Raw genomic sequence first — 26,514 nt, 5'->3', positions numbered from 1 at the left:
TACCATTTTAGGACAGTCGTTGTTTATACTGAGGAGGAAGAAGAAACATTTTTCAACTGTATCGAGTTGCTAATTTTACGTATTATTTAAAATACGTTTCTATGGATGCGCAAGAGTATTTAGGGGGATTTTTCGGTAAAATTAACAAGTTGTGAGTTTGCGTCTGTCATGTGGCATTTCGTGTGTCATTTTCATATATATCATTTTCAAATCCGACATGAATCACCTTGTCCAGAAACGTGTCTCACTCAGCATAACCAAATGCCTAATATGATAACGTCTTAACCTCTTAAGGTGGACCCAAGTTTAAAGAAAGAGGAGAAGACGCGTAATATAATGCACGTTGTTGACCACATGTGTGAGGGGTGTGTGCCATGACTCGCTGTTTTTTTTTTAATTTTTTCCCACAATGCTTGCTTTCAATACAATTTTGAAAAAGGCGAGCCACAATTCCTGGACAATCCCGGACCAAAGGGGGGTTAATCAGTTTTTAAAATACGTACTGCTTTTTCACCGCTACAGAACACGACGCCTTTCGATTGTAGTTTCGACGTAGTTTCGATTGTAAGTAATACTGATAACCATAGTTTGGCTTTTCACGTTACATGCGTTCTCTTCTCGCTGCTCTTGCAACGTTGGCAGGACCCCCCCCCCCCCTACCCTCCCGAAAAAAACTAAATGCACAGAATTTCACTTTTTAACGAATCCTCAAGAATTAAATGCCAAGACAAATGCGATATTCAGTTTGCAAAACAAAGTAGTTACCGGGAACCCGTTGCGCTGATTCGCAACGAGAAATAAAAAGGAAATGTTTTACTACATCTGCAACAGCGCAACTTCATTTATTGCCATCTTTAGGGTTCGTAAGCGACCTTATACGCAAGAATGCAAACACATCTCGCTGTTGTAGGCAACTGTTAGATTTTAAAAGGAACGCAAATGGTCAACAGAGCAGCCGTAACAGAACATTTGTGCTCACTGTCAGGTCCTAGAAGCTTGGTTTGCACACTGTAAACCTGCTTGTCACTTCGCGAAAACCTAGCTAAACATGAGATGTTGATTATGCTGCGTGCGTTGACAATTCAATTCGCTAGTGAACTTGCGACGAAAGCCGTAAATAAGTGATCCGAAACCGTTATTCATCAAACCTTCCTTCAGAGTCGTTAACATTTTATTTAAAAGACCCGTTAGAGCGGTTACATTTATATCTCTGCGCTGATCAAAATTCAGTAATTTTATGTTGCCTTTTGAACAGAAAAAAAACATCGTAAGCTCTTAGAAAGAATTTCGGGGCAGTTAAGTAGTGTTACCATTTCAGGGCATCCCACAAATGCAAGAATGCGTCATGCTACCAGTGAAAGCGATTGAGATTGCCGTTGTAAACTGAATTTCAGAGATCGAGGCTTCCTTATTTGTTTCTATTTATGCTTTTATTGAAGGCTCAAAGCCATACTCTCGAAAGATCGAGCTTGCTACGAGCCACAGCGTACAAGTTCATTGTCACAACTACGGCCATTCTGAGATTCCCGATGAGTCGTCGCTTTTTTTTTTTTTTTTTGGCGTAGTAATGAAAACTGACTGCCGCTTCCATGCTATACATTGAACGTTGAGGAACCGAACTACAGCATACCACTCTTGTTTGCACCTTTCATGCGCACATACGGCGGGAAAAAGGCACGAAGCGCGCCCACCGTGTGCATTCTTACGGACCGCTCAGCGGAGCATCCACACTAGCAGCGCGACGCTGTCGCCACCTACATGTCGAGCTCGCGGCGAATAGACGTCACCATAATAAGTTTTTTTCAGGGCGCGGAGAGGAAAAAAATTCCCCCGCATTTCCCCGAGGGGGAGAATGTGAAAGTGCGAATGCACGGTTGTCGGCCCGCTTGCGGCGCTTGCGCTCGGCCCCTGCAGCCCACCGCCTCGCCGCCTTCTCTTCCATCTCTTCCATCGGGTTTGTAGTATCACGTGTACACCACGCAGTTATCAAGCCGCTATAACGCCGCTGAGTCGCCAACGCACGCTGCTGACGACGTAGTTTGAATGCGTTAAAGATATAAGGCGCGTTACTGATCAGCGTCGCGTCCGTGGCTTATTCGGTAGAGCGTCGGGCTGCGGCCCGCAAAGTCCTCGGATCGAAACCTGGCGCCGGATGCTGTTTCTTCTTTAAATATAGAGGAGCACTGCGGACGCCGACGCCGCCGCCGACGCCGGCGGTGGATGGTTTGGGGTCGCTTATAAAGTGCATTCGCACTTAAAAGAAGCGAAACAGAACCTAAACATTGCACGCGGCCCTATCAGCCACGCAGCGCAAATCCCGTCAACGCCGCGGAGAAGCGGCGGCAGGCGGCGCAGCGATCGCGAAGCTCGAGGCGTATTCGCCCCGAGCGCGAACACAGTCGGCCCCTGGCGGCGGCGGGACGAACCGCTCCTAGTGTGGATGGCGCTCTCGCGTCGTCTGCTTTTTCACGTTGCGTGCGGCGCAAGACGCGTGCTGCACACGACAAAACAACCAATATGTGTGCGCGTTTGGCAGCAATGACATAGTTACGTGCTTGCGCATTTCCTCTAGAAACGCAGTAATCAGCGGCCGTCGCGGGTTTATCCGCTGGTTTAATTCCACGAAACATCTTCGCCCTGGTCACCGCTTGACTGTGAAACGTGTTAAAAACATTGCTTCCACACATTGCACTTTTCTTATTGTTGAGTGCAGTCGTCTGCCGTTTCGGGAACGTCGAAGGATGCTTTTTGAAGGTGGCGTGGTGATTATTTAAAGGATAAAAGTTTAGTACGCGAAACGGGTAAGAAGCGACAAGACCTCTGCATACGCGTGCAAATTCCACACCCTTGTAAAATTGCGCTGTGTCCTTATAGAAAGAAGAAACAAACAAAAACATTTCCACTGTACACGACCCGTGCGCTGTCGCCCATACATTACCGGACACGTACTTTACATCTGCAAGCGCCTGTGTGATCGTGTCCTTCCCGTACCTTTTCTAAATTAAATACCATTTTTGGACAGTCGTTGTTTATACTGAGGAGGAGGAATAAACATTTATTCAACTGTATCGAGTTGCTAATTTTACGTATTATTTAAAATACGTTTCTATAGATGCGCAAGAGTATTTAGGGGGAATTTCTCGGTAAAATTAAGCAGTTGGGAGTTTGCGTCTGTCATGTGGCATTTCGTGTGTCATTTTCATATATATCATTTTCAAATCCGACATGAATCACCTTGTCCAGAAACGTGTCTCACTTAGCATAACCAAATGCCTAATATGGTCACGTCTAATTAACCTCGTAAGGTGGACCTCAGTTTAAAGAAAGAGGAGAAAACGCGTAATATAATGCACGTTGTTGCCCACATGTGTGAGGGGTGTGTGCCATGACTCGCTGTTTTTTTTTTTTAATTTTTTGCCACAATGCTTGCTTTCAACACAATTTTGAAAAAGGCGAACCAGGATTCCTGGACAATCCCAGATCAAAGGGGGGTCATCAGTTTTGAAAATGCGTACTGCTTTTTCACCGCTACAGAACACGACGCCTAGTGTAGTTTTGATTGTAAGTAATACTGATAACCATAGTTTGGCTTTTCGCGTTACATGCGTTCTCTTCTCGCTGCTCTTGCAACGTTAGTAGGACCCCCCCCCCCCCCTCCCGAAAAAAAAAAACGAAATGCACAGAATTTCATTTTTAACTAATCCCTAAGAATTAAATGCCAATACAAAGGCGATATTCAGTTTACAAAACAAAGTAGTTACAGGGAACCCGTTGCGTTGATTCGCAACGAGAAATAACAAGGAAATGTTTTACATCTGCAACAGCGCAACTTCATTTATTGCCATCTTTAGGGTTTTAAAGTGACCTTATACGCAAGAATGTAAACACATCTCGCTGTTTCAGGCACCTGTTAGATTTTAAAAGGAACGCAAATGGTCATCAGAGCAGCCGTAACAGAAAATTTCTGCTCACTGTGAGGTCCCAGAAACTTGGTTTGCACACTGTAAACCTGCTTGTCACTTTGCGAAAACCTAGCTAAACATGAGATGTTGATTGTACTGCGTGCGTTGACAATTCAATTGGCAAGTTCACTTGCGACTAAAGCCGTAAATAAGTGATCCGAAACCGTTATTCATCAAACCTTCCTTCAGAGAAGCTAAAATTTCATTTAAAAGACCCGTTAGAGCGGTTACATTTATATCTCTGCGCTGATCAAAATTCAGTAATTTTATGTTGCCTTTTGAACACACAAAAAATATCGTAAGCTCTTAGAAAGAATTTCGGAGCAGTTAAGTAGTGTTACCATTTCAGGACATCCCACAAATGCAAAAATGCGTCATGCTACCAGTGAAAGCGATTGAGATTGCCGTTGTAAACTGAATTTCAGAGATCGAGGCTTCCTGATTTGTTTCTATTTATGCTTTTATTGAAGGCTCAAAGCCATAGTTTGGAAAGATCGAGCTTGCTACGAGCCACAGCGTACAAGTTCATTGTCACAATTACGGCCATTCTGAGATTGCCGATAAGTCGTCGCTTTTTTTTTTTTTGCGTTGTAATAAAAACTGACTGCCGCTTCCATGCTATACATTGAACATTGAGGAACCGAAGTACAGCATACCACTCTTGTTTGCACCTTTTGTGCGCACATACGACGGGAAAAAGGCACGAAGCGCGCCCACAGTGTGCATTCTTACGGGCCACTCAGCGGAGCATCCACACTAGCAGCGCGACGCTGTCGCCACCTACATGTCGAGCTCGCGGCGAATAGGGGCTTGGAGGCGGGGCTTCGTGTCGTCTGCTAGCGCGGGAGCGCGCCGTGCTTGTTTTGCTGTGAAGCTCGCCCAACTCTCGGCGTGCTTGTAGCGTCTTTGCGCGCCGCGCCGTGTTGCGGGAAAACGCACTTTGCTCACTGCGGCGCGTTTGTAGCTTCTGTGTAAGACAACTGAGCGCTTCCTTTTTTCCGTGCCACCATCGCAGTTCAATGCATATATTGTTACAAACATTTCTGGACCTGTTTGGTTTTTTATGAAGAGGAGAGCTGCGGATAATTTTGACAACCAGGATTTATTTAATGTGCACTGGCATTATGCAGCACATGAGGGTCCGTGCATTTCGCGTACATAGAATTTTGGCAACATGCGGCTGGGTTTCGATCCCGCGACATTGGTCTCGATATCTGTTGGCTTGCTTAACAGCGGTGCTGTTGTTGCAGGCCGTAAATGTGTGCGGTGTGCGGCGTCATCAGAAAACTTCGGGTCAAGGTTACTCCCGCAGTTTACCGCTCATGTGAGCCCGCGCCTCACGACGAGCGGTTGGGGAAGGCCAGGCTTGCGCGTGGTGCTCGCAAAACAAATACCAAGGAAGCAGTTCACGTGCGTCTGCATCTCAACGGGTGGGGGGGGGGAGGGGAGGGGGACAATACAGCTTGCTCTACAGACGCCCAGTTCGCGAATGCGGTGGCCGCCGGTTTTAGCGCGTCCTGAAGCATTCCACTTTGGGCGAAATGTGCAAACCTGCCGACAAAACGTACCGGGCCCGCCATTCATGCATGAGGAAGAAGATGGATATGACGATGACTGCTACTACCAAAGTGGAGAGCGGTGACAGGCCATGTAAATAAACAATTTCAAAGCTAATGCAGTGCGTGGAGGTGTGTCTTTCAGTGCTTACATAGAAATCTTTCAGCTTCGCTATGGATCAAGCCTTGTGTAACCTTGGGCAAGGTTTTTCAATTTTGTTACAAGATCATCGCCCATTGTCGAGATAGTTCAAGCAGCCACCCAGCAAGCGGGTCTCACGCATCCAGCACGATCATCCTACTCTCCGGCAGAGTCTTGGGCTGGTCCCACTGTGGCCTGCTGAGTTATAGTTCGTATATCATTAGTTGCGAAGCATATACCTGGCTAATTTTTTAGACACAGAGGCCCTACCTACCCTTTCTTGCCACCTGCTACGTAGCCTTTTTTCTGTTCTGATTCGTACTTCCCCGCAATGGGCCTATGTGAGTAATGAAGCTCTGGTCACTAGTTCCATGCCCCACCGTTGTGTAACAGCTTCTCCGTTCTTGCGGTCCATCACTTCTGCGTCCTTCTCCTTACCATCCCAAAACGCATGGCCTATCAACGCCACGAACAGAAAAATGACCAGTATGTTCAATATGAGCGGAGAGATCCATATTGAATCCCGGTAGCAGGTACAGCGTTTCAACACAGGCGAAATGCAAGAACGCGCGTTTGCTGAGCTATATCACAGCAGAGCTCCGGGTGGTTATCCGGAGTGCTACTCTACAGCGTCTCATAGCCACAGTCATTTTGCGGAATTAAACCCCATAATCCCAACCAAACCAGTCCAGAAATGTTTGTAACAATATATGCATTGAACTGGGATGGTGGCACGGAAAAAAGGAAGCGCTCAGTTGTCTTACGCAGGAACTACAAACGCGCCGCAGTGAGCGAAGTGCGCTTTCCCGCAAGGCGTCGCTGCGTGCAAAGACGCTACAAGCCTGCCGAGAGTTGGGCTACAGTGCCTAGAATATTCCAGGCACTATAGTTGGGCGAACTTCACAGGAAAGCAAGCATGGCGCGCTCCCGCGCTAGCAGACGACACAAAGCCCCGCCTCCAAGCCCCTGTGCGCCTGCGCCGCTGAGCTTCGATGCGCAGCCGCGGCTTGTGCGCTGGCGCCCCGCGGAGCACGGCCACTCTTCGCGGTGTTCGCACCTAGCGTGGACGGCCCTGTACATAGACACCACGTCCGTGATCCTCTTGTTCAGACGTTCCGCTAGCCCTTTCGTTTGGGGGTGGTACGCCGTCGTTCTTCGTTGATCCGTGTTGCTGTAGCCTCAGACTCCATGCATGAGCTCCTCAGTGAAGGCCGTCCCGCGGTCCGTGATTAGGACTTGAGGGACTCCATGTCGCTGTACAATTTCATTTATGAAGAGCTTGGCGACTTCTTGTGCAGTCCCTCTCGAAAGAGCAAAGGTCTGTAGTCTGTTGCTACGACAATCCATTTGTTCTCAAATCGGGATGTTGGGAACGGGCCCAGAAGGTCCATTCCAATCTGTTGGAAGGGCCTCGATGGGGCGGCGATCGGCTGCAGAAGTTCGGTGGGTCTTGTCAGTGGTCTTTTTCGTCACCGGCAGTCACGGCAGCTCCGGACGTAGTGGATGACGGCGGATGTAAGGCGGGGCCAGTAGTACCTCGCCTTGATTTTTCCAATTGTGCGGGCTGTTCCGAGATGTCCGGAAGACGGGTGGGTCATCGTGGCACGCTTCCAAACTTTTGTCACGAAATTCTGCGGGGATGACAAGAAGATAATTTGTTCTCCTTCCGGGGCTGAAATTCTTCACTAGAACGAAGTTTTTCAGGGTGAATGGTGGTAGGTTGCGTTTCAAGGTCCTCGGCACGGCGACGTTGCATCCTTCGAGGTAGTCGTTTATGACGCGTAAGTCGGGGTCGGCACTCTGCTGGGCGACTAGGTCACTCTCCGTCCCGACTTCGAAGAACGCGCTGTCTTCATCAGAGTCTTGTGGTGGTGGGTCGACGGGAGCGCGGGACAGACAAAATAAAGGGCGGCAGTCAGCGTCGGAGTGTTTCCTGCCAGATTTATAGACGATTGTAACGTCGAACTCTTGCAGGCGCAAGCTCCACGCACAAGGCGGCCAGAGGGGTCCTTCAAATTGGCGGGCCAACACAGCGCATTGTGGTCTGTCACAACCTTGAACGGTCTACCATACACGTATGGGCGAACCTAAGTGTAGAAAATAAAACAAAATAAACGCGAATCATCTATTCATGTGTCGGTGAGGCCACTTAGTTTATTGCCATTTCCGGACTTGACCCGAAAGTTAACCTATCTCGTTTTTTTTATTGATATCTTCGTTGGTTGGCGGTGCAGTCACTTTTTTGTAGCTTTTCGCACCTGACCCCAAAGTTCGCCTATTCCGCATTCTTGCATTCTTTCGGAACTTTACGGCATGAATTACAGCGTCTAATTCACTGAAAATAAACTCCACCAAAACCAAAACTTTTTCAGAAGCGTTTAAATTACCAGAGTTATGGTGGGATAGGCTCAAACAACACTGAAGTCGCGCATGCAGTAAAATCACCCAGGGTTATTTTTATTCAATATCTGTCATTAGATTCGCATGTGAGCCATGTACTGAGTTCTCTGGCTAAGTTTTCAGGCTCTCTCTGCAGAGCACGTCATGTTCTACGTAAGAATTTAACGTTATTAGTCATTAAACATTTTTTATGCTCAGTTAAATTATTCTATTTTGGGCTGAGGTACTAGATCAATACAAAACATAAATGGGATGTACTCGATGCTAAGAAAGTCCGTCCGTTAAAGCAAACTTAGCCTATGATTTACCTGTGAACCCCATTTTCCACTCACAAATTTTCACCGTTTCCTCTATTATAGAACGTCAGCCTACTGATCAGGTGCAAAAAAAGTCTGAACATTTTTATCCCTATCCTGTTGGCCGAGGGTCCCTAAAACTGGGTATTCTTTTAGGAACAAGGATGATTGGTTGATTCCATTTTGTGGGACCACCCCCGGCCTTGAAAGGGTTAAAACCGTGTAGAAGGAATTCTAAATAAACTCAACTCTAGAGAAATAATTTACGCAGCCTTACCTCTACACAACCGAAACTTTTTTCATCTTGGTAACGTTTTCGCAAACTCTTTTTTTTTCTTTCAAATCACTGTGCATTATTACTTTTGTATTTGCCATTCATGCAATTGTTACTTCATCAAAATGTGTTGAATTTCCGTATTCTTGTAATGTTGCGCGCTTTATAAAGTATGTTATTTTATGTTGTTGAATATCGTAAGTTTTCACTTAGTTAAATGCTACGAAGTTGTAACTATGTACCAGATGATATTTTGGGTTGCGTCGCACCGCGTGTGTATTGAACCATGAACTTTTCTCAAGATAATGAAAGCGCAAAAAATCAATACCATTATTTAAAGCAAATTTTTATGGTCCTCACTCATGGCGTCTGTAATAAGTAAATGGGTGAAGTGAAAAACAAAAACAAAATGCTCCTGTGGCCGAAATCGAACCTGGGTCTTTCCCGTTAAGAAGCGGACCTCTAGCCGACTGCTCAATTTTTTCTTTTTATTACCATTCGTCTCAAACAAAAAATCAGGTTACAGTGATTTTACAACATTTCTGAGATTAAAGCGTGAAAGAACGGGACAACAGGGGAGTAGACTAACACAGCGCTGACGAAAAACTGAAGTTTTTTTATCGCTGGACAGCAATAAATAGGAAAAAGGAGGGTCACACGCGACGCTATACTTAACAACAAAATTTTACAAAGAACAAAAAATGCCACGCAATCTAAACACAGTAATCGGCACAGCTAAAGCAGACCGGCACAAACAGCCCAGCATATATCGGAGCCCCTCCACACGTGGATTCTGCTAGCTATCTGAATAACTGATTTTTTCTCCGAAAGGCCGATGGGGTGTGTGCTGACACAATTTTGCTCCCGCTTCTGAATTTCCCATGCCTCTGGTATCTCTCGTCGCATCCTGTCAGGATAACTAGCCAGCACGCGGCACTGCTGAAGTGCAAGCAGGCATGCAGGCAGGTGCGCGCACTATGCCACATGCGCGGCAGTGGTCGCTTGCTGTGCTACCGATTGACGACCCCTTTCGAGTCAGAAAGGCGCAGGAAGTGTCCACTTTCTTGGAAATGGAGGGACCACAAGGGGTGAGCGCCTTTTCAGTAGATCTTAAAGATCTTTACTATTCGCTGCCGCACGCCTCCATTTGCTAAGCGGTTGAAGAAGGTGTTGACAGTTTAGGCGTATCCGCTTCCAGAATGAATGCGGAATCAGCGCGGAAGGCTTTATTGAGCTGCTATCCTTTCACCTTCGCTCCACATTCATCAAGTTTGAAGATTGCCTCTACCTCCAGATTAAGGGGGTTTGCATTGGTTCATGCATTGCGCCTATCCTGAGTGATCTTGTGCTTGCGCGGCATGACAGAAGCCTGGACTTAGCTCTGAAAGATAGGGCAGCGTTAAAGGTTTTCCTCTTCGTCGACGATTTTGTCATTTTCCGCAAGGTGTCCAAGAACGGGCAAGCGCAAGACGTCGATGACCTTTTGGGGGTCTTCGCCGAAACCTTAAGCGACTTCATGCTAACTAAAGAGGCACCCGCAAATAACGAACTTCAGCTCTTAGATCTAAGATTGTATTTGAGCGCTGAACACCTCTGTTGGAGCTATGCCCCGCGCTCCTAAAAAGGCTTCATTCCAAGCTTGTCAGGGCAGGAGTGGCTACGTCTTCTTTGAAGCACTCATTGTTGAGGTCTTGCCATCATCGCGTGAATGAATGAATGAAACCACGTTTACTCCACATTATAATGTGCTGAGGGCACTGCGGTGGAAAGGACTACGGTGTTATAGAAAAGGGAAAGGGTTGGGCTTCTTCCGCTTTTTTTAATGAACGCATTGGAGGCAGCTAAGTGGGGTCCGCTTGAATCTTACGGTTGTCGAGGAGCCGATCACGAAGTGGTGGCGCCGCCGGGTCTTGAAGAAACAGGAGGAGTGCTCGCCAGATCTCGGTGGCTCGATTCGGAGGCCTGGGATCCGGACAGGCCCATGTTCGGAGAGAAGAAGACCAGAGTCCCCGTTTTATGGTGACCAGGGCCGCAAGCCTAGCTGGAATGTAGAAGGGGCACTCCCAACACAGGTGGTCGAGATCAGCGCGGCAGTTGCAGGTGGAGCAGGTGCCAGTTGCAGGCGGTGGTGTGTCACCTCTGTGGAAACGGTTCAGCAAAAAAGGAGTAAGAGGTGTGCCTGCCTGAATTCTTCGAAACAGGACAGACTCTCGCCGTGTGAATATCTTCGAGTGGAGCGGTGGTATCAAGAGTGGATTGCCAACTGCTGTGAGGTAGGCCGCACGTTGTTGTGTCAAATACTTATCTGACATCGGATCTGCTAGCTCGCGTGGGGTAGCTAGGAGGGGAAAAGGAGTATCGGAGGCTCTGGCTAGCGCGGTGTAAAGGTGAGCGCGCGCTAATGTATGAGCCCTCTCGTTCCCGAGGATACCACCATGCACGTGGACCCAGAGGATGGTAACATTGTGACCGCGTTCACGGAGTAGGCACGCCTGGTGTCGAATCTTCTGCAGCAGATGATCTGTGTAAAAAACATTAGCGCATTCTCGATGGGCAGCCTGAGAATCAGTGTACACACGATGGTGAACGGTGTCTGTTTCAGATGAAGTTTCGAGGCCCACTCCAAATAATCTAGAATGGCCATTAACTATGCACGGGTGCTGCACATCGCCTCTGTTGATGCATGATGGCGTCGGTTCTGGTACCCATTTGTCTGGTCGCACCACGCAGTGGCATAGCAAGTGTTGCTGCTGTCGGGAAGTGCAGCGTCCGTGTATACAATGCGTTCAGTCAAGGGGAGGGAGCTCGTAGCCTTAGCATGCCTCTTGGCATAGGCAAGGCGCCGCGCTCGGTGAGTAGGGTCCATATTAAGCGGAAGTGGCTTGCCATCGGTGAGTGCAGTGACTTTCCACGGCGGTGTTTTGTTGGGCAGAGTGGGCAATGTGTGGATGCCATACCCGAGGAGCATGAGCGTGTACCGCCCGGCATTTGTCACGCGAAGCCTTGTCTCCTATGTGCGGATGTGCATGTCGACGAGCTCAGAAGGGCTGTTGAGCTTGCTACAGCTCTTGGGCGCATCGAGGCGTGTGTACCTTGGAAGGCCAGTAACAACGTGTTTGGCCTCGTTAAGTAGCCGATCGCGCGCGAGCATTTGCGTGCGCTTGACCAGATGATACGGCAGTCCATACATAATACGGGAAACGAGAAAAACTTGAGCAAACTGTCGCATTTCACGTTCGTTTACTCCACGAGTGCGGTTAGAGATTCTGCGTAAAGCGTGCAGGATTTGTTTGCTGGCCCTCGTAACCCGTTGGAACCAAGTGCTCGCTGTGCAGTTCTCGTCAAGGTGCATACCGAGTATTCGGATAGTAGATTTCCGAGTTATGGGTCGATCACCGATGTAAAGTTTAAAAGACCGTTTGTCTTCCTGTTTGACAGGGGTGCGTCGGCCACCATGAATGACGACGAACTCTGTTTTGTCTGGGGCGGTGTGTAAACCTGTTTCCGTCGCGTAGTCGTGAATAATGTTGAGGGCTCTTTGTAAGACATCCTCCTGCTCACCGATGGATTCTTGATGCGTCCACAAAGTGACATCGTCAGCATACACCACGTGTTTCAGGCCCGGTACGTCCGCAAGGCGTCTTGGCAGCTGATGCATAGCTATATTAAACAGGGCCAGTGATATCACCGAGCCTTGCGGAACGCCTGCCTGGTTGATTCGTACAGCACTGGCGTCTTGGCCAATTTCGACTTGGTAGCTTCGCCCTTTTAGAAAGCCCGCTATGAAGTTGTACATTTTCCCTCTGATACCAATGGCACGTACTTTGGTAATGATGGTAGTGTGTGGAACGCCATCAAATGCCTTGCGTATGCCCACTCCAACAAGAGCTCGTGAGTGCACTGAGTTAGATTCGAGAACATCCTCTTTTAGGCGGAGGAGCACATCTTGTGTTGATAGCACAGGGCGGAATCCGTACATCGTAGGAGCCGAAAGGTCGCGATCTTCAAGGTACCACAGCAAGCGTGTGTTGACCATGCTCTCCATTACTTTACAAACACATGAAGTTAAAGAGATCCGACGGAGGTTTGATAAGGTATGCGGTGGATTATCAGGCTTAGGAATGGGTTTGACCACAGAAAACTTCCATGCGGAGGGCAGTACCCCTGTTTCCCAAACACGGTTGAACTCGGCGAGAAGAGCGTGCTTGTACTCGTAGGGCATGTTGCGTAGATGAGCAACGACCATTCCATCGGCTCCTGGACTATTACGTGCGTTAGCATGCTGCATGGTGTGCTCCAGATCGAGCATGGTGAAGGGACTATTAAATGGCTCGCTGTCTTCAGAACTTGCATCCATCTGGTACGTGGTGTCTGTAGGGCGACACGTCTGATGGAAAAACACTTGAGCGGCCTGTTCGGCGAGCTCCTGACGCTAATGCCTTCCCGCAGGGCCACGCGAGCCGCGCCGTTGTAGGTTTTGCGCTGACCGAGGAGAGAGCGCAGTATGGCCCATACCTTGGACGTGTGAGTCTGCCCATTCATAGATTCACAAATTCCCATCCAGCGGTCTGACGCCAGCGTAGTCGTGTACTCTTCACTGGAACGCTGTATTTTGTGCAACCGTGCTTTGTGGCGCGCAGCGCGGCCGGACCGCCAGTATTGAGCGAGAATCCGGAGCCTTCTATTTCATAAGGTGAGCAGATATCTATCAGGTTCTGGATGGTCAGACGGAACCCGTAGGTTTTTGGTGGCTTTCCGCTTTGCTGCGCATAGCTGTGATACCAGATGGTCAATGTTATTGGCTGGAGGCTGCTGCCGTAATAACTCGCGGTATTTGTCCGAGTGTGTGATATGGCTTATGATTAAAAAAATAGAGCGCGACTTGGACAACGACGGTAAGGAAGGACGACGGGACAAGCGCTCACTTGCAACTAACATTTATTGAGGCATCGTCTCATATTTTGAATCATAATGCACCAACTTCCCCAACAGATCTGCTTAATGATATGGCTTAGTCGTGTAGTGGCGTCTGACTTAGTCTTTGTATTGGTGGGGCTTGTACGAAAACGTATGACTATCAGAAAGTGGTCGCTTCCCATGCAATCGTCCAGCACCTCCCACTGAAACAGCTGTGGGCGGGTGCTCCAGGTGAGATCTGGTGACGTGTCTGCTTGGTGAACTGTCTCTCCCAATCTTGTGTGTGTTTGGGGCGTATTTGGAAGTGTAAGCCCGTACTTCGAGGCATCTTGCATGATGTGCCTGCCGCGCGGATTGCATTTGTTGTCTCCCCAGGCGACGTGCTGACAGTTGAAGTCCCCGCACAGCAATATGGTGTCCTGTGGATACAGCTTCTTCAAGTGGGTGATGAAACTGAGATCAACGGGCACCTTATTGCTCTTTTTCGTGTGTTTTCGGGAACAATGTACACGCAGAAGACGAGGATTGTACGCTCTGATGAGACTTCTAACCGGCAACCAACAACGCTAAGAGTACTGCTGCACCACGGTTGCGTACCGTCGCACGTGCAGTGCCGTCTTCGTGGCTGTAGCTAGGTCTTCTGACGGGGCGTAGCCGTCATAGCCCACTATTTTCAGCACAGGGCCGTTGATTTCTTGAATGGCAATGACCAGTGGACTGTGTTCTTGCTTGCTGATGAACAGGGTAGTCATGTCAGCCCTTTTGCTACGAAGGGAGCGGCAATTTTGCTGGAAGACAGTTGTCCATTGCGATGCTTTTGAAAAGCTAGCCATGGTGGGGCGTTGTTGCGTAAGGAGCAATGGAGTTTGATGGTGCCCAAGGCGTACGCATCACATGTGCTCCTACTTTTGTCGGAGGAGTTGTGCCAAAAGGGAGCATGCAGGAAAGTGTGATACGCTCCATGATGGTGTGGACGCATTTCTCTATGGCCCGGGTAATGAGCTGGTGAACCTTTGCATCGATTAATTTCTCTACTTCCGCCATACGGTTTTCAAGACGCTGTTCGAGATCCTGGAGTGTCGTAGTGGCGTGCGAATGTGGGTGGTCACCGGGAGGCGGGAGCGCTGTTGAATGAGCTGAGTTCCTTCCAGAAAGCATCGCCCCTCCACGCGGGGCAGGTTGCCGCGCGAAGGGAGCTAGTGTTGAGCATGATGGACGCGGTGCGCCGTTGCTAGAACCGATTAATAAGCGCGCGTTCGCCTGTTTAGCTACATCCGCGAAGGTTATTCTCTCGCTGTCCTCAGAATGTTCACTGGGCGTACCGTTGGCCCGGTGTAGAAACTCTGGCGTGTTGCCTTGAGCATAGGCCTGGAAAGACCTTGTTCGGCCTCGGGATTGCGGCGCTGGCGCCCCTGCGTCTGCCTTTTTCTGCGTTGCCTTTCGGAAGCCGGCTTGCGTTTTTGTTCAATTTTCTGGTTTAGTTGTCGGCTTTTTGGGTATTTTGTGGCTGTGGCCAAGTGTGAACCACCACAGCTGCAGCACTTCGGTTCTGTGCCCGGACATTGTGTGCCCTCTTCGTGTTGCCGCAGACCGCATTTAGGGCATCGTGCTGCCAAAGTATTGGGGCACTGCTCCTTGTAATGGCCAATTTTGTGACATATATCACAGACAGCCACTCGCGCCCGGTACGGAAAAACGCGGATGGTAAATGACCCCAGGCCGACCTTATATGGTAAGCTCTTACCTTCAAATGTGACCATGACAGTCCCTTTGTCACCAAGTGGGCGTGCCTGCAGGATTTTGCACTTGCGACAGTGCAATGAGTTTATTGCTTCCTCAGAAGTCATGTCCTCAGCGTTTCTAATAATGCCTGTGATTTGGTTTCGACCAACGGCCTCGTACGCTTGAAAGCGCACGTCCTTTCCGCTTACTGGCAGAGACGCTATCGCGAGAAGGGCGTCGAGCACCTCGGGATCCGCCGCGTCGACAGCGAGCTGGTTGCTATGGCCTAAATAGCGAACCATGAACTTCGGCATTCGGTCTTCCCCAGAGAGATTGAGGTGAGCCGAAATGTGGTGCGTTATAATTCAGTATAATCGTATGAACTGCTCATCCATGACGCCACACGGTTGCTTAGGCCGCAGGATGACGGTGTGTTGATATTTGCGTGGAGCACCTGGGCTCGGAGTCGTCGCGACCATCGCAGGGTTTTGCTGTTTACGTCGATAGCTTACTGGTATCCAACCATCCACCCCGTCCTGGCAGCGAACGGAACCAGGGGGCATGTGAGGTGTGCTTCTCGCATGAGGGTAATCCCTGTGCATGTATGAGCACTGTCGCACGGGTGTCGGCAAGAGCGAGCCTCGCGCGCGTTTTTCTCCGTTCCGGTCGGTAGAAATAATGCTAACTTGATGGGAAGCATTGTCAGGCTTGCCTTCAGTGCCGTTCTGTTCCTCAAGCTCCCGGAGTGGGGCGAATGGGTTGGTGTCCGGCTGCAGCAGCACCCTTGAAGGCACGGCAGCGGCGGCATGATTCTTTATTGAAGTCAGCGGCGGGAACGAGGCAGTCAGGTTGTCTGGAGTCTGCAGGTCCATAGTCTCGGGCAGTGGCACATTGTTTGGGAGCACTGAGTGTTCCGGCGGAGCCATCAATGACGTGAGCTATATCAGCAGCGATGGCTGCCGGCAGCTAGCCAGGTGGCAGTGCCGCCGACGAGTTCAAAAAACAGCGTCCCAGATAACAGCCGTTGCAAACGGGAGATAACGAGCAAACCAGCAGCGAGCGTAGCAAAAGCTGCGGCGGTGGCTTGACAGCTTACCGCCGGCGATGTAGTAAATATCGAAGGAGCGCGGCAAAATGGCGAGCGCAGCTGGCGCGGCCGTCATCGCGTGCAGGGCAGCCTTGACGTTTAAACACGCCGTCTACGTATGGCTGGCTTTCCTGGTTCACTTCTCCGTAGCGTAGGACACAAGCTGCTAAAAGACCTGAGAAAGCCAAAACTTCAACGGGATCCTCCATCAGAGAAGAAAAAGGTAGCGGTCAGTCCCTACATTTATGGCGTAAGCCACCTGCTGAAGAAAATAGTAGGGCGAGCGGGTGTAGACCTTGTGTTTCGGCCCGAAACAAATTAAGCAGCGTGTGTCGAAAAGTAAATTGCGAAGGCCCACCTAAAAACAAGTGTAAAAAGAGGCACACAAAGCCGGCTGTCCACTGTGAGGAAGATATGCTCTACGAAATACCGTTGGCGTGTCGAAGCTCGTACGTGGGGCAGACGGGGCGCTGCCTCAACGATCGCCTACGAGAGCAGGCGTGCGATGTACGCAACTCCTCGGGAAGCACGCTTGCCGCGCATGTGCCCAAGTGCGCACACCTGCCTGCATGCCAGCCTGCATTTCAGCAGTGCCACGTGATGGCTCGCTATCCTGACAGAATGAGGCGAGTGATACGAGAGGCATGGGAAATTCAGAAGCTGGAGCAAGATTGTGTCAGCACACCCCCCATCGCCCTTACGGAGAAAGAAATCAGTTATTTAGATAGCTTGCAGAATCCACGTGCGGAGGAGCCTCCGATATGTGGTGGACTGTTTGTGCTGGGCTGCTTTATCTGTGCCGATTCCGTGGCATTTTGTTTTTGTTTGTAAAAATGTTTTGTTAAGTTTAGCGTCAGGTGTCACCCTCCTTTTTCCTATTTATTGCTGTCCAGCGATAATAAAACTTCAGTTATTAGTCAGCGCTGTGTTAGTCTACTCCTCGGTTGTCCCGTTCTTTCGCGCTGTTTATCTCACAAATATGTACCAACTGGCCCGCCTACCATCCGTGTTGCAGTTCATTTGATACATTCGCCACCTTTGCGATAATACAAGTTTAAAATCTCTTCAGCTGAACAAGGTCATCTAGCATTGGTAACCAATCAGGTGGTTCGCTCAGCGCTGTGTATACCTCACGTATGTTGACCATACTCTCAATAAAATAGTCTCTGGTGGACCGCGCATTGGGATGGGCATGCCTGTCAGCCATCCTTGTGTGCCACAAGCTGTGCATGCTGATCAACATAAACATGTCGAATGGCGCGCCTCCTGTATCCCCTGCAGACAGGAAACGGATTCCGAAAGGGTTTATGGGCAGGTCCTTTTTAACAGTACGCTGCAGGATGTCCCAGTGAAATTTCGCGTCTGAGCAGTCAAGAAAAATGCGGTGAATAGTTTCCGGCTTTAAGCATATGCGACATTTAATCTTCCAAGGTATGTCTAGTCCTTTTTCTTGGAGCCATGGCGTTACAGGAAGCGTGCCACTGTGGAGCATACAAAAGACACTTGTAACAGGCGCGCACGGGCATTCTCTTTACCCACTTAAGCACGTCACCTTCCCTTCCCACTGCATACATAGACCTGTATAAGGAAATGGGTAACATAACATCAATGAGGTCCTTATACAACTTTTTACGTGTTACATCGCTCAAGTACTGTATCGAAAAGCACACTCTCAATAATTTGAACGCCCATACAACTTTGCGCATGAAACCACATAGACTCGCTCGTCTACATCGTGAAAACATCGTGCAAACATCGACAAATCATTCCCACGCCACTTAAAACTCTCGCACTGTGCGAGCATCCTCTTCCGCATTTTGACCTGCCATGCGAGTTTTCCACATAGAAATTAGAATAAGTGTTATGAACATATCATAGGGCACGCCTCCATCCGTGCTTACGGGCAAAAAGCGAATGCCATAAGGCGTTAATGGTACGTCTTCTTTCAGGGTTTATTTGAGGATGTTCCAGTGGAACACCGCGTCCCAACAGTCCATAAAGATGGGCTCATTGTTTCAATCTTTTTACATAAGCGGCAGTTAAGTGTCCATGGGTGTACATACAGCCCATTTTTTTCATTCAGCCAGGGTTTTACTAGTAACGTGCCGCTATGAAGGTTGAAGAAGAAAGATTTAACTGATGGAGGTACTAGCATTCGTTTCACTCTTTTTAGAACATCTTTTCCTGAACCTGCTTCAAACAACTCACGGTAAATCGAAACAGGTATATCCACATCAATCATATCTTTGTACAAACGCTTCCGTGGTACACTACTCAGATACTCCGAGGAAAACCTAACCCTCAAAATCCTAAAAGCATCCACGACTTCGCGCAAAAAACCACGCACACGTACACAGCGGATTTCCGAAGTTGAAACTGCATAGCCAGGAATAAAATCACGAAGCCGGACTTGTACCACAGTACGTAGAAAGCAATCTCTCTCCTCTCTGAGAAACATAAACCTAGAAACTATTATTTGGATAAACAAATGTTGCAGTCCCAGTCCACCACTCTTCACCGAGCGAAACAAATTAGCCAAAACCTTCATGAAAATATTGTAATCCACATTCGTTGAGCTCATTGGCCGATACGACTCTGCCGCCAACAGCTTTTCAGGATTATAGGTCTTAGGAAATAACACAATGTTACCTTTCAGGAACGAACGCGGTATTTTTTATGCATACGCTTCCAATATTACCCTGTACAAAATTACTGCTATGTCTTCTTTGAAGAACTTGTAAAACACGGTCCCCTACCCATCTAGTCCTGGCGACTTCCCTGTGGTTAATTCGTCGATGGCTTTTTTTTATCTCCTTCAAACTGATCGGCGCCTCCATGCTTGCTCTACCAGCATCAGTTAACGTTAGCATTGAGGGCAGGAAAGTTTCCTCGTAATCTTTGCTGCCTTGCTTTTCACTTCCCATCAGTTCCTTATAATGTTAAAAAAACTGGCGCTCCACGGCTTCGGAGTCCCTAGAAGTTGCGTTATTGTATTGTATAGCTTTAATCTCCTTTTGCGCATACCCCTTTTCGTCACTCAGGGAACGTTTGGTTGGCGTTTCACCCAACCAGAATCGCTCTGCGCGTGCGCGCACTTGCACCCCTGTACCTCTCGATGTCAATGACATCCAACTTGTTTTTAATCAAATTCAATTTTTTTTTCAAATTCAAATTCATTTTATGTTGTACGGAAACATACAAGCAAATTATTATATAGGCGAGGGTCCCAGAGTCTGACGACTGTAACGGGACCCTCGATGAGAAATGCACAATGGAAATATATAAGGCAGCCAAACAAAACAAATATACCTGACCATACCTAGTCAAGAAAAAGAAATCCAAATATCAAGAGACACAAGTTTGAGAATCAGCAAACACTGAATTAAGCAGAGACAAATAAACAACAGGAAACGAACATGAACTACAACATTACAAAATAAAGTCATACAAGAACAAACACTATTACAGACAACCATAAAATATAGGTGCATTTCCTATGTTAATGACAGCAAAACTCTTTGTGGCATTTTTTAAAGATGGTTATGGATGATGAAGACTTTATGTTGAGAGAGAGGCCATTCCACAATGAAATTACTGCAAAGCAAGAAGTTTTCTTGCCGTAATTAGTATGCAGAGTAGGTAATAAAAAGTTGTTATTGGCTGCAAACCTTGTGAAATTTCCTTTCCTTAAGTGAACAAGATCGATGGCATCGTATGAAACGTAGCAGTGATGTAACTTGTAAAAAAATATGCCTAAGTTATAGTTAAATAATTGATTCACTGGTAATGTATTGTTCTCGCGCAAAAGATGTGCAGCTGAACAACGATATGAATTACGTGTAATAATGCGAATGGATTGATTCGGGACGTATTGGACTGTGGGAAGAATATGCATTACCCCAGGAAGCAATGCCATAATTGATATGACTATGAATGAAGGGAAATACAATGATAGCAGTGCATGATGAGAAAAAAACGGCCGTGCCTTCAATAATGCCCGGATGCCAAATGCAGTTTTCTGCTTAAGTTGTGGAAAATGAAAACAAAACGTAAGGCTACGGTCGAGTTCGATGCCGAGAAATGGTGAATGTTCGGACGGAAAAATGGTGTGAGATCCGAGGATAATGGCAAGGAGGATGCTGGTCTGCCTCTTGGAAGTCCTGAAAATCATGAATTTAGTTTTTTGTGGCTTAAAACTAAGTAGTTGTCGCTACACCAGTTAACGACGTTATTGAGCACAGTATTCAAATTGGAGGGGAGAGAAGTTATAGATTTATCGCATAAGGATATTGTGGTATCATCGGCATATAGGACACAATGAAAGGAGTGAAGTCAAATGAAATCAAATCAAATCAAATTTTATTTTCAACAATACAATGTTGAAGGTAAATTTGGAAGGTCATTAATATACAAAATAAAGAGCAGCGAACCCAAAATGGAACCCTGGGGTACACCTTGGTTAAATTTTTTGGTTTCAGAGACGGGGTCAGCCACATATACTGTGTACTACCTGTTGAGCAAATAACTTTTTATAATGTTAGAGGTGGCCCTGTTACCCCATATGCTTCTAATTTCTGGAACAAAACAGCGGGGTTAATCGTATCGACTGCTTTATTGAAATCTAAAAAATTACCCAGAAAATTCCCGGTGTCGATTGATTTTTTTATATAGTCTGTTAAGGAAAGTAGGGCTAGGTTATAAGAACGCCCCGATCGGAAACCAAACTGCTAATCACTCAGAAGATTGAATTTTCATAAATAGCTGTTAAGGCGCTTAGCAAATAACTGCTCAATTAATTTGCTAATGGTGGGAAGAATAGGGATTGGGCGATAATTGGAAATTAACGGCCGGTTGCCTTTTTTAAAGACGGGTATAACCTTTGCTTTTTTTAGGGAGGAAGGAAAAAGACTTGTTTTGAAGATAAGGTTGATTATGTTACTGAGCGTGCCGGAAATGAGATGAGCAACCAATTTTAAATGACGTACAGAAATCCTATCCAGGCCAGCACTTGTATTTTTAGAGAAGAAAGTGTGGCACGAACTTCGTTTGCGGTAACAGGCGAAAGAAAGAATGACTGGCTAGCACGCTGGATGTTATGACGCGCACTTATATTCTGACGGGCGTGCGTGTAAGAAGAGGAAACCTATCTTATTTCTTCTGTAAAAGCTCCCGGCTGTTGAGCCTCAATGCCTAGCAAGAAGTGCAACTGACTTTTTCATTGTTTTTCCTCCTCCATTTCTTTATGACTGTTTCCCTAAATAACGCTGTTTCGCTGTTCCGCTAGGCGAAAGTTTCGCGAAACCTTCATTATTGTGGAAATGGCATGCGTTACATGTCTAGCCAATTTCCGTATTTTTTTGTGTTGTTCTTATGTTTTAGTTTTTTGAAACTGCGTCCCACCAATTATCTCAGTTTACGTTATTATAACGGCTTTAGGTGGAACTTTCCCAAAATCTGCATTATTGTTGAACTGCAGGGCGTTACATAATTGGCCCTTTTCCCGAATTATTTCATATTTTTGTTATCTTTTTTTAGTTTTTTCAATATTTCGTTCGAACAGTTATCTTCATTTACGCTACTATAATGATTACGGGTGAAACTTACGCGGCTGGTGCAGTTTCTTCAACAGCACTGCACCTCCTGAGCAAAACCCCTCCCTCTCACACGGTCAGAAACGTGTGTACCCCTGCCCACTCCGATCTCCCGGGAAACGACACAGCCCATGCTCTCTCAGTAGCCTGCTCTCTCAGTAACCGGGCCCCAGAGGAGGGGCACAGTCCAACGCCGATTGATACCTTCCAGGAAATAACCCAATATTATAGATTAAGTAATAATAATAATAATAACAATAATAATAATAATTATTATTATTAGTCAAACAAAAGTGATGTACATAATCAGGCCTACCTAAGCCGCAACGTGCTTGTCTGGCAGAGCCTGGCAGGCGACAAGCGTTAAAAAAAGTATATATACACAGAGTACCAAACCAGAACAGATAACCATGCGGTATTCACAAAATCTCTGGAAAGATCTAACGCATGCACCGTAAAGCCTTTTTCAGTTTATATTTCGAAGCATGCGCGAAAAAGTGAGATGGCAAAGTGTTAAATATAGCTGGCGCATAATAACGACGTGTTCTTTTCCCGTACCGTGTGGAACAACGAGGAATTGCGTAACGTTGCTTCAGTCTCATTTTTTCCATAGTGTATATCATAGTGACTCGTCATTTTCCCGATCATTCATTCACTCGGCACCCTACGTTTCTGATCGCGTAGATCATGCACATAAGGTCAATCCCATACACTCACGCACTAAGAAATCTCAATTTTCACCCCTGCTGTTATCCATAAACGAGGGGAACGCGCTGCCCTCAAACATCGTCGCCATTACTGAACCTTCCCTTTTCCAATCTTCAGTACTTACTTACTTGGAAGTTGACAATAATTTGTATCCACCATTGACATTTATTGTGTAACGCATGCGTTGAGAATGTTTAATGCTATTTCTTGAAATATGTTTCTTGTTATGGCGGGCTGCTTACTGTGTTTATTACTTACTGTGTTATTATCAATGTTGCTTGTGCTATTGGTCAGTTTGATTACTAGTATTACTCCCTGACATGTTGTTTTACTGATGCTTTAGTAACCTCCTGTGTATATTCCCCCTTATCTATTGCCTTCTGGGCTCTTAAGGTATTTAAATAAATAAATAAATTTTTTGACACTTTTTAGACAATTTTGATAATCGAACTGGGGAAAATAACTGGAACATGTTTACTAGAAAAGTTAGCGAGCTCACGGAGAAATATCCTGTTCACTCTATCTCTTCGAGCCGTAATGCTCCATGGTATACAAGTAACCTAAAACGCTTATCTAACAAGAAAAAACGCCCGTACCGATCAGCAAAACAATGGAAGGTTCAGAGAATCCTTAAGAAATGTTACACTTTGGTGGCGAGAATAACAGCAGGTGATAAACCGAGCTGCTTTATGTTGCACCGATTCTAGCATATCAGATAATATTGCGGTATGTGGATGCCAGATGGTTAACGCATACTCTAGTGAAGGCCTTTTCAGAGCTTGATATGCGTGAAGTTTAGTTTCCGGGAGGAATGATGCGCGTTGGGCGGCTTACAAACTGGCGAATGATAACTATGTTGCGGCGCTAAGGTCAGCCTAAGAGAACTTTTTTGTACCATTTAGTGTCATAACTATGCTAGTTATGACACTAAAAAATTGTGGCGCACCATCAATCCTCGTGATAACAATATCGTTCATCTAACCGACACTGATGGTGCTGCAATTCCTCCGGAGGAGTGCGCTAGGACTTTGTGCGTAATTTTTCTTTTTCCGAAAACGTTTGCTTGCCACCCCTCGAACATTTAACTGCATTGATATGTTTCCAATAATTATTGAACCAAGTGGAGTTGCTTAAGTAATTAGATCACTCAAAGTTTCTTCCGGTCCTGGTTGTGACGACATCATCCCTAAATTCTTGCAGAGCACTTGCACCCATTCATCCGACATTTTAACAAAGATTTTGCAGCAATCACTTCACGAGGGTTGCTTGCCTGCCGACTGGACCGTGGGGAGGGTGATTCCGCTTCATACATCAGGAAACAAAAATTCGCCGCTTAATTACCGACCCATTTCACTTACTAGCATCCCTTGTAAAATACTCGAACATGTTTTTTTTTTCACACCTTGTTAATTACTTAAAATCAAATTCATTTTTTACGCGATCACCGCATCGTTTTCGCAAACGTTACTCATGTGAAACACAGTTGGTATCTTTCACGCATAAGCTTCATGCCATACTTGATGGATCATCATCTGTTGATTGCATATATCTAGACTTTTCGAAAGCATTTGACAAGGTGTGCCATAAACTACTACTACACAAGTTACGTCAGCTTAACCTTGAACCAAAACTTCTTGCATGGCTTGAGATTATTCTAACTATTCGCTCGCAGTTTCTGTCGATTAACAACCAAAATTCTAATAATACCTTCGTTCAATCCGGTGTGCCACAAGGTTCTGTTCTCGGCCCTCTGCTTTTCCTAATATATATTAACGATTTACGTCGGTCGTCTCATCTAATATGAATTTATTTGCTGACGATTGCGTAGTGTTCCGAGGAATAATCTGTGACGATGACCTTACCACCCTTTAAACTGGCCTAAATTCTATAACGGCTTGGTGCTTAAAGTGGCGTATGGAAGTCAATGTTAGCAAGTGTAAATTTATGCGTGTATCCAGAAAAAATAACACATTACCTCTTTACTACCTTGATAGCATCGCCCTAGACTCTGTTTCTTTTAAATATCTCGCTGTTAATATCACAAGCAACCTCACCTGGAACGTTCACATTGAACATATTATTAGCAATGGAAATCGCATGCTGGGTTACCTCTGGCGTAATTTTGCTAAGGCTACTGTAGTACAAAATACTTATTCGGTCTAAATTAGAAAACACCTCACCTATTTGGGATCTTTATTTTAACAATCTCATAAACTCACTGGAATTGGTACAGAAAAATTCTGCACGTTTCATCCTGTCTAACTATAACCAAACCGCCAGCGTAACAACAATGAAATCTACCCTTAACCTTCAATTCCCAGCAGTTCGACGTACAATTTCCCGACTTTCGTTGTTCCACAAAATATTTTATCACCAACATCTGCATGAAGAGCTCATTTTGCCTCCATGTACGTTTCTTCTTGCCTTGATCATGCTCGCAAAGGCGGTACAGCATCAAGCCGAATGACCGCTTTTTCCAGTCGTTTATTCCCCGTACGTCATTAGAATGAATCGCATTTCCTCTCCTACACCCACCATTGTAAATCACACGCTTTTCAAAAATGCCATAGTCAACATTGTGTAATCTATGCTTTGTTGTGTGCAGTTATGCTTGCTTGCTGCGTTTCTTTTATTGCTGTTTTGCCTAATTTTGTATAAGATGTTTGTTTGATATGTATTTCTTTCGCTGCTTTTTTTTTCTTTTTACTTATGATTGTAACCCTTATGTAACCCTTATGTAACCCTTGTAACCCTTATGATTATGATTGTAATAGCCCTGAGGCTATTACTAATAAATAAATAAATAAAGTGATTTCACGACAGCTTATTTATTTAAGAAAATGGTTAGTAATCTCCCCCAACGTCTTGTCAGGGTCGCACCAGGTGGCACTGACTTTAGCTAGCTTCCTCATAGGGTTTCGTAAGCTTCATGAGCACAGTAGAGATTATTTGCGACCTTAAGAACTGGCAGACCAACAATGAAACTAACCCAGTTATGAATTGCTAATTGCAAACTTTATTTGCATTTTGTTTACCTAATGTAATACTTCCTGTTGTTCCTCTCCGCAGAAAGTTTGTATCAACGGGGACTGCAGAAAAAAGCTACCAAAATATCCCGTGGAGCCGGTTACTCAATAAATGGTACATTTATCGCATCTTCTCGTAGACGTCTAACTCTAATGCCTCATTTGCAAAAATATTCCACTGCTTGAAAGCTCCAACAAAAAACAATGTAAGGAAGCTCTCACCAGCGCCTAAGACTTGAAGGTAGAGAAGCTCTACCCTTCACGATCATCGCGATGGTAAAAGTCCACGATTACAGCTTATTTCCTCCTTTGCTGCTACAGCAATTACATTTAGTCCATTATTGTTGCTATATGTCTGAGCTTCCTTCATCTTGTTTTTTTTGGAAGTGATAATGGTTGGACAACACTTTCGAGGGGCGGACGCTCTTGCATGTATTTGTCGTTCCGAGTACGTGTTCAAATGATTACGGCGGACGCTAGGGCGTTTCTCGTTCGGAGCGAGTGTTGCCGAGGTTACAGCCAATGCTGGGCTTTCTTTTTTGAGTCTTGGCGAATACAACTAAGGGCTTGACAAATGTGCGCCGGGGACGCTGGGTGGTCGCCGCGAGGAACGCACTCACAAGCGCTCGGTATTTTCTTGTTTTTTTAACTGCCGGACAGTCGCCGCGAAGCACGCACTCACGCGCGCCCAACATTTTCTTGATATTGACTGGGGACAGGAATAATTACGATTTGCTTAACAGCTTCGCTGTTAATGTTCACCACATTTTAATTTTAATATTTTCTACAAACTTTCATTGGGTCTGTTCTCCGGCCGTTACGGTGTGAGGCCT

The 26,514-nt window shown here is 46.4% G+C and overlaps 1 protein-coding gene and 1 pseudogene across 1 annotated transcript in view; one reads left to right on the top strand and one right to left on the bottom strand.

Moving 5' to 3' along the window:
- The window catches only part of LOC144176042 (A disintegrin and metalloproteinase with thrombospondin motifs like), a 184,601-nt gene extending 158,762 nt beyond the window's left edge, over window positions 1–25,839 (top strand). The window contains exon 13 of the mRNA XM_077705163.1: window positions 25,725–25,839. Coding sequence (XP_077561289.1) covers window positions 25,725–25,793 — 69 coding nt within the window. The 3' untranslated portion in view covers window positions 25,794–25,839. The remainder of the gene's footprint in view (window positions 1–25,724) is intronic.
- Window positions 10,472–11,859, bottom strand: LOC144173747 (uncharacterized; annotated as a pseudogene).
- Window positions 25,840–26,514: the final 675 nt, after the last annotated feature.

Source organism: Haemaphysalis longicornis, unplaced genomic scaffold, assembly GCF_048455015.1.
Source record: "Haemaphysalis longicornis isolate Haplotype H1 unplaced genomic scaffold, Haemaphysalis longicornis Haplotype H1 scaffold_3, whole genome shotgun sequence".
In the NCBI taxonomy this organism is placed as follows: Eukaryota; Metazoa; Arthropoda; class Arachnida; order Ixodida; family Ixodidae; genus Haemaphysalis; species Haemaphysalis longicornis.
The sequence above is the reverse complement of the archived record's forward strand: the minus strand, read 5'-3'. Positions and strand labels throughout refer to the sequence as shown.